At 38.8% G+C, this 9,328-nt stretch overlaps 1 protein-coding gene across 1 annotated transcript in view; it reads left to right on the plus strand.

Moving 5' to 3' along the window:
* LOC145983871 (uncharacterized) overlaps window positions 1–7,723 on the plus strand; it is a 78,262-nt gene extending 70,539 nt beyond the window's left edge. Inside the window, exons 13-14 of the mRNA XM_083116938.1 lie at window positions 6,266–6,357; window positions 6,545–7,723. Of these exons, the coding sequence (XP_082973064.1) occupies window positions 6,266–6,357; window positions 6,545–6,691 (239 nt within the window). The 3' untranslated portion in view covers window positions 6,692–7,723. The remainder of the gene's footprint in view (window positions 1–6,265; window positions 6,358–6,544) is intronic.
* Window positions 7,724–9,328: the final 1,605 nt, after the last annotated feature.

The following is a 9,328-nucleotide window of genomic DNA, read 5'->3' on the forward strand; positions in this document are numbered from 1 at the left end:
AGAAGAGATGAGAGTTAAGTTTGGATTCAGGAGATGACAGAGAGTTTGATTTTGAAAGACAGTCAATCTTTGTTATGGAAAGTGAACGTTAGTTTTAAAGTCTGTGTGGGAGTGAAGTGCTGAGAAGTTAAGCGACTGACATGAGCAAGTGAGTGAGAGTTTAACTTGGAAACTCTTTTCATCTTCTCTTCAAGAACAAGACAGGTAATTTGCTTTTCTCTCAAGCCAACCTTGTCTTTGCAGTCTTTAGGTCATTTTTCCCAAAATAAGTGAGTTGCCATTCATTTTAAAAGGTGTAAATTACATTTATTTAGGTACCTCCGCAAATGGAAGATGCAGCCAAGCAAGAGCTCACGAACTACCGCTAACCTCCGATGGTAAGATTTACATTCACCTAAGGGCTCCTGGTTTGATCCCAGATCCTTTTAAGGTTCACAACCTACTGTGCTTCGGTTGTCGTTTTACATGGTGGAGTGCTTGGGCCTCTCATCCATTTTTTCAGAAATGAGATGAGAATAGGCAGTTAATCTTGTTCGAAATGGTGGTACAAGTCTTCATTTATTTCCTTTCGAAATAAATTAATATATCCAGAACTTATTTCTTTACATGGTGCCTTGAAATGAATGAACATTGCAACGTTAGGCATTTTTCTTACAATTTTGTACATAATGTCATGGAATTTAGGTAAATTTTCCTCACAATCTGGCTTTTCATTTTGACAAAAAGGAATGATGAAAATGTGTCACAATAGAAATGAACAATAGCAGCAACCCTCTTTAACATCAGGAACTTCATTTTTCTTTAATATTTCACTTCTTAGTGTTTTGTGCACTATTAAGGCCAAGTAATGTTATTACAAATTGCATTTATTGGAACTATCTAAATTTACATTGGTGAACACAAAATTTTATTTCATGATTGACAGCGACGAAAGGATTTTTAATGATGTGGAATGTTCAGTTTAAATTACAGTAACGAATTAGATGCAAGTTTGGCAGCAGCAGCACCAGGATTAATCATCTTAGGGTGCTGAGGGGGTGTGGAAAGAAATTTAGGGGGTGCGATGTTGAAAATAAAAAAAAAACATTAGATGTGCATGCAACCTTTCAAAACTGGTGGAGGGGGGCCAAGGACAGTTTACTTTCCTTTGGTAGATAAGATTTAGTATAGTGTGGGAGCAAGAATAGCAAAAAACAAGTGCTACCCTAATGGCTGTCACTGTTTAACACAAATCACTAACTGAAATGAAATTGAAAGCAGTTGAAATTTTTGTTCCAGTGTGAGTAAGAACAAGCGGGTGGAAAATAAACCATTTATCAACAATGCAATAAAGAACAAGAAACAAAAATAACTCTCATTACGTTATAGGCAATTATCGTAAACCACAAACAGACCACTAGAAGAAACAAAAGAAGAAAACATTCATAAGAACAATGTTGACGAGAGGCTGCCGGCAGTACAAAAAAGTATGTATATCGGCATCTCTTTCAGTGCTTGTCTGTTGCATACAATATTAATGGTCTTACTTCAGTATCTAACATTCAGGGGTCAATGTGACAACATGACACAATATGACACTCTAAGAGTTAGTGTTTTCAGTTGAACGTTGGGAGTGCTGAAGGGGGTGTGGTAGAAAAGTACGGGGTGTGCAAGCACCTACTCACACCCCCCTGGCACTACCTTTGAACTTTGGATAGATTGCTAGAATTAGCAGGGAATGTAGTTGGTGGAGAATATAGTTTTGAGAATACTAATCCAACAGCGTCATCCATGCCCATACAGTGTAGCCCACTATTTACTCGAAGCAGAGGCAAATTGTTACCTGTTAGCACCTACCATGCATGATGTCTTGATGACGTAAGCATGACAAATACTGGAAACGAGAACAGAAAGACAAAAGAACCTATTTTGAAACCTCTGTCAGTGATTGACTACAACAAGTGAATAGGTGGGGTTGATAGAATGGATCTAAAGCTAGCATCATTTCCTATCATTCATTGTTACATAAAGGTATCCAAGAAAATATTTTTCTATATGTTGGATGCCCCAAGCCACAAGGCAATTATTGGCAACAGTTTTTGGCAGGGAGACAAGTGATTGTGTTAAAACATCCACTTTACTTTTCATTCCCCAAATTCAAATCCCACCCAAGGGGCGAACGTTTTGACACCATTTTGGAAATTGAAGAAGCTGTGATGAGGTACCTAAACACAATCCCAAAATAAGATATCTGCAGGGGCATCCAGCAATTGTACAGCCATGTCACTAAGTGTGTACACTTAGGAGGGATGTGCATCGAAAACTAACCAATGCTTATGGCCAGTCTCACATATTTACACATTTTATTAAGCCAGGCTTAAAATTTTGTAGACACACTGTGTAGTTTTTAAGAAATTTAAAGTTCCATACTGCCCTGTAGCTTTCGTGGCTGAAAGCTGGAAATAAATGATATTTCAAAGTAAAAATTATTGAAATTAAATAGCATTTGTTTAGAACAGTCAAAAATCAGACATAATGATATGAGAATACAAACATCAGATAACAAATGCAAAGTCATGTGGGACATAACCCAAAGTGTAACATGCCCACACAGCACTCCGAATTATGACAGGGGTCAATGGGAAATCTTCAATCAGATATCTCTTCCATAACTTCCGCTTGTTGATGCTACCCTGTCTATACAGGGTGTCTCAAAAGTAATAGCACAAACTGACACAGGTGAAAGTACAAACCACACATTCGCACACATTATTATCATTTTACCAACTAGGATGACGTTTACAAACAATGAAGTCAGTGTCAGCCATGGGTGTCCAGAAGAGGGGGCAAAGGGGGGGGGGGGCTGTGACCCCCCTGGAAAATGAAAGTGAACCAAAAATTATGTAATTCACACAGAAAATTTCATTTTAGCCACAATAATATGTGTTAATTATTGCATGAACACCATACATTCAAATTGAAGCAATGTTTTTTTTTAGGGAACAACTCTCTTTTGACTTGTTTGCCCCCCCTGGAAAAAAATACTTTCCTTGCCCCTCCCTGGAAAAAATCCTGCGGACGTCCATGGTCGCAATTATCTCTAAAATGGATTACTTGCAGACCCATTTTTACTGAGACTTTTTTCCTTCTATTATCGTGTACTTTCACCTGTGCCAGTTGCGCAATTATTACTTATGAGACACCCTGTATATCTGAATGTCTGGTATACATCAAACAAAACATTAATACTTTTGAGACTAATCTAGATATTCATAGCTTGAACACCAGAAATAAAGATACAATTTGAATCAAGGTCTCTCTAAGATGGGACCTAAAAACTCAGAAGTTGACTTGCATAAGAGATTGCACATGAAACAAAAGTGGGAAGATTCAAGCATAAAATCATATCAATGCTAATGAACATGCATTTTACTGTCTACAAGAATACATGGGAGCTGCATTAGCTCAGTCATTAGGCCTTGTAATCAAGGGGTGCCGGGTTCAATACACGTTGGATGCACATCATGGTTCGGATCCCACTTTAAACTGTAGGTCATCCCGATTAGCCTTACTGTGCATAAAATGGACTTAAACAACAATTTAATCAATCAATCAACTCAGTCATTAGGTCATCTGACTACCATGCCAGGGATCTGGGTTCAATCCCCGGTGGGTACCTGAACTAGAAACTGGGGGGTAAAGGCAACCAGGAGCATGGTGCTGATCACATCACTCCCACCTTCGGCTGGGATCAAGATTTTGGAACATCCTATATGATTTATGTGGTGCAAATAAGAAATCTAATGTTCTGCAAATGTTTTATGCAGGAAGTTCTTTTTTGAGCATTATATGTCCAGTGAATGTTTTCTTTATGACAAATCTAGGACGTGTTATGTCCTTGTAATTACCATGCTTTGTTCATGTATACAGGGTGTTTCGTAAGTTCATTTACAATGCTTGGGAGGTGATTGTACGAGAGAAAATAAGGTGGAAAGTTCATGTAACGAAATTCCGGAAACGGCCGAGTTGTTGATGTTTGAAAACGTGGGAAAATGATTTTCCGAAGTGAATAATGGCAAAACGGGTGGAGAGAAGTCGTCGGTGTTGGGCAGTCCACTAAGCAATTGGGTACGCTCTTGTCAAAAAATCACACGGCAATGTTGTGCAATGTCAGCGCAAGGGATTCCCCAAAGGCCGCAAACTAAGATGTTTATGGGAGTGGGGTGGGTGTGTGTTCTGCGTGAGCTGGTATCGACGAAAATTGGCATGTGTTGAATGGCACCAAAAAACAAAGAAAATATCCTGAGGGAACGGCACCATGACGTAAAAACGAAAAAATGAACTGTCATAGGTTGCATACCCTGAAAGGCACACAGTATGCTTAATGGAGATGTGAAGGGAACCTCATCACAGATGGTTTTCAAAGTGTCCACCATGTACTTCCAAGCAGAGGCGACAACTGCGAATCAAGGATTGTCTAGTGCGACCCAACAACCCTGGTGTTTCTGCTATCGATGCTGCAGCTACATTGATACGGTCAACAAAGTCTTCGGCTGACACGAGAGATGTTTCGTAAATGAGGCATTTCATCTCTCTCCAGAGAAAGAAATCCAGGGGCGTAATATCAGGCGATCGAGGTGGCCATGGCACAGGCCCTCCCCTGCCAATGCACTGGTTGTGGAATACGGTATTGAGGAAATGGCGCACACTCCGATCGAAATGTGGGGGTGCACCATCATGTTGAAACCATAGTCTTTGTCTCAGTGCCAAGGGCACATCCTTTAGTAGTACAGCAGGCAAAACCTCACTGAGAAATGCTTGATAAGTGGGTCCACATAGGCAAACAGGGAGATTGTATGGTCCAATCAAATGGTCATGCAGTATCCCGCACCACACATTCACTGCAAATCTGTGCTGCTGATGTGCCACTAGCAGTGCATGTGGATTTTCATGTTCCCACACATGACTGTTTTTACTATTGAACACACCAGTTTTCGTGAAGATAGCCTCATCAGTCCATAGTACCGTATTCTGAAAATTGGGGATAGTTTCAATTTGATGAACAAACCATTGGCAAAAGTCCTCACGTTGGCCAAAGTCCCGAGGTAAAAGATCTTGCACTTTCTTCAATTTGTATGGGTGCATCCCCTCTTCTGCCAGGACTCGCCACACATTCACATGGGAGGTGTTTCGTTCGTGGGCTAGTGCGGGCGTACTGGTGCCTGGATGATCCATCACTGCAGTTAGCACATCTTCCACAAACCGTCGTGTTCGCACACTTCGCGGTTGTCCAACTTCTCGACGAGGTGGCAACACTGATCCTGTTTCCCGAAGTCGAGTGCCTACAGTTTGAAATAAGGTGTGCGATGGTAACACCCTATTTGGAAAACGTGCCCCATACAGACGCCTTGCAGCACGGCTATTACCTCCAGCCTCCCCATAAATCAGATACATTTCCGCCAGCTCTTGGGACATGTATGCAGCCATCCCTTACACCGGGCTAAAAGTGTTTATGGCTGTTAACACTAGTACACTTCACAGAACACGATGGGCTGTGTCTAAGAATTAGCACGTAACACTGCTAGGTCAAATGGTTGCCCAACACTACTGTCCAAGAACCTCAGGTATTTCCATTCAACCGTGAATGTTTAACAACCTGCTGCTGGCACAGTACCTGCAGCACGAATGGCACAGACACGTGTGATCCTTCATGAGGAAACCTACACTGTTGGTGCCCCTAGCGGGAAATGTGGTACTTAACGTCAGATCACACGGATACCCATCTGCCCTTCAGGGTATGCAACCTATAACGCTTCATTTTTACGTCATGGTGCCCTTCACTCAGGAAATTTTCTTTGTTTTTTGGTGCCATTCAACACATGCCAATTTTCGTCGATACAAGCTCACGCAGAATGCACACCCACCCCACTCCCGTCAACATCTTCGTTCGCGTCCTTTGGAGAATCCCTTGCGCCGACATTGCACAACATTGCCGCGTGATTTTTTGACGAGCATACCCAATTTCTTAGTGGACTGTCCAACACGGACGCCTTCTCTCCACCTGTTTTGCCATTATTCACTTCAGAAAATCATTTTCCCACGTTTTCAAATGTCAATAACTTGGCAACAAAGCAGTTTCCGGAATTTCGTTACATGAACTTTCCACCTTATTTTCACTCGTACAATCACCTCCCAAGCATTGTAACCGAACTTATGAAACACCCTGTATATTTGTTATGAGATGATGCAAATTGCGGTTACAATATATATATAATGTACATTTCAGAAAAATCCTTGCTAAGTGTTGAGTGGTCCAGTGCTGAAGGTCAAGAACAATCAGAATTGACTCCACAAGGTGTAGATCCTGATTTCATACAGGTATTTTTTAACATGTAACTCTATTATATAATTTACTAATATTTAAATTTGTAGAATTAGAAAGTAAATTATTAAATTTTTTGATTTTTTTCCCTTTGTGACTAATTGTAATTTCTGTATAAACCTTCTATAGTATACTATACTACAGTATATTATCAATGTGGATCTAAATTTGCCATTTTTTTAGTCTTCTAGCCAAACGCCACTTGATGGAACAACCAGAGGTTCCTTATTCATATTACCCTCTCAACCCTTCAGATTCACACAGCTACCCCAAACTCTACTCTGCAACTTCAGCTTCATTTCCATCCTGACCTGCAATATCTTTTCCTGAAACATGCACAGCCCTCAACGTCAAATCATCATTCACTGCTCTTCTACCCAAAACCCACCTTGATTTCCACAAATGCCATAAGATAAAACACTGAGTAATGATAATTACTGCATAAAAAGTGTTTATGTATATGAAGTGAAATATTCTAAATACTTGTTTCATTGATTCAAAATCACGAAATGACACAAATTGTGGCCTTTTTGCAAATTTCGTTGCATTTTGAGTGGAAAGAATGAAAAATACCATAAGAACTAATTATTCTTGTGCTTTAGATTTAACAAATACCACATTTACACATGTATGACATGTACTTTTTCCAAAATTTTCTCCAAAAGAAAACTATGGTGTATTTTGTACATGAAATAATTCCAACAACTAGTTGAAACCATGTGTAAATGTATGTTTCCGGCAATTTTTCCCATTCTGTGGGAATGTTTGGCATCACGAAACAAAGTGGCAGGGTTCTGACAGGAAATCTAGCTGTACCTACTGTCACGTGGAAGCTACAACAGTGGTGTTAGTCATGTTAGAAACTGTTGTGCATTCCTGAGTGAAGTGACATGATTTTAGTGGATAGCATGTGGTCATAATAATTTCCTCAAATATAATTTGGAACGTACAAAAAGCACAGTGAAGATATAATTTTAGATATATTTGGCTTAAAAGCATGGTTAAGATAGGAATATGAATTTTGGAAAACACAAAACGCCGAGAAAAAAGACTAATTTGGGGGAAAAGGTATCACTGAATAATCAAGGTCCCTACCTGTACTGTTGCCATCCCCAACAATAACCATCACACACACCACTCTTATCAAGTGGTGAGGGAGGTATGGGAAAGAGCCTACAGAATGGCTCCTTCTGTCTCCCACAACCACTCAACTCTATCTAGACTCCTGACAGCACCCAGTCTCCTTTCCACTCATCCCCCTTCCCCTCCAGCTCTCTACATGGAGCCTTCTGGCTAATGGCCATTTCATTCCACTGCCTGCTCTTTGGATACCATGACAACAATGCGACTGTTGCAGAGAAATGTCCATTATTTATCTGGTAAGGATTTTCTCTGTGTTCTACTACTATGACACACACACACACACACACACACAAATAAAGAATGTGTATATGTGTGTGTGTGTGCACTAATTGTAGAAAACCTGATTATTGTAGAAAACCTAGTTATTGTAGAAAACATGATCTTTAGTCTAGTTAGTTCATTGTTGCAATAGAATGGAGTAGCCTTATTGTTTGATTACTTTTCTCATATGCCTAACATTGTAAGTTAAACAGTAAGTTACATGTATTGGGTAGGTATCTGATATTATGTCAGTTTACCTTGCACTGTTTATGCATTCAATATTTGTTGGATATTCCTGTGTCTCCATGTAACTAATGTTTAACAATGAAAACTATTAATGCATCGATAAATGTGTCTGCAGTCATCGTTCTTGCAAGCAGAGGGTTTAAAAAACAGCTAATTCAATTTCTGTTACCTCAATTGAAATATAAACATGTAATAAAAAGAATGGCTAAGAGGATTTGAGCAATGAAAACAATAAAAGATTTTTCAAACAAATTTAAAAATTGCCATATGTGCATGGTTTTTAATTTGAATTTTGACATAATGTTAATCTTGCATAATATTTACCATGCTTACAAAATTCACAAAAAAACAAGATACTGCAGTGGATGTTATGTGAGAGTAAAAATGTACATATTTAGGCATTTACTTGACAAATCCAAGGTGCATAATTAGAGATGGGACATATTAATTGGTACTCTATCAGTATTGGTCGATATAGGCATATTAGTATATTGGTAAGATTACTGATTATTTATATATATATATATATATATATATCTTATAATTTAGTGCAAAATTCTGCCATTTTGTTATAATTTTTATGTATATAGTCAGCATGCCCCAATTTATAAAATGGTAGATGTCTAAATATGCAACTTCTTTAGCACTGCAGTCACCTTGAAACATTTATTTATTAAGGAGGTCAATGAACCATTCAGGTTCTTCAGGAACCATTGTAATTTTATATCAGTTCAGAAGAATATCAGTATTGTTAAATTTTATGTCAGAACTTTATCGTAATTGACCAAAATTTCATATCGGTCCATCCCAATATGCTACCCTGAACTACGTGGATCAATTTTTGGCTTGCTCCAGGAGGCAAAGAACTCAAATCGCCGAGTGCATAAATCCGGGTAAATGCAATCTTATTGAGAATTGGGGGAATCGTCTAGTTCCCCCTCCCAAGAAAATTATGTATGCCCAAAAACAAACCAGATAAATTATCACTTTCGCCCTAGATTATTCTACGTCAATGACTAATTTGCAAAACAATAATAACTTAGTCTACTCTTTGATTGATTAAAAATTGTACTCAATTTTTAACAAGGTTTTATTCAAGAACAGTTTTGATACTTAAAAGTAATAAGAACAGTGACTTGAGCAGTACAATAGGTTCTGCCCCGGAATATAACAATTCAAAGAATAGTTACGGAGTCAATAATGTTCACAATATAATGTCCAGCAGACCTCAAATACCATTTATGTGTTCACTCTATCCCTTACTTTTGTCATTTACTTATTTTAGTTCCTATTCTAACAGCCTACAATAAACAGCAA

The sequence above is a fragment of the Lepisma saccharinum genome, chromosome 2 (genome assembly GCF_977018435.1).
Source record: "Lepisma saccharinum chromosome 2, izLepSacc3.1, whole genome shotgun sequence".
Classification (NCBI taxonomy): Eukaryota; Metazoa; Arthropoda; class Insecta; order Zygentoma; family Lepismatidae; genus Lepisma; species Lepisma saccharinum.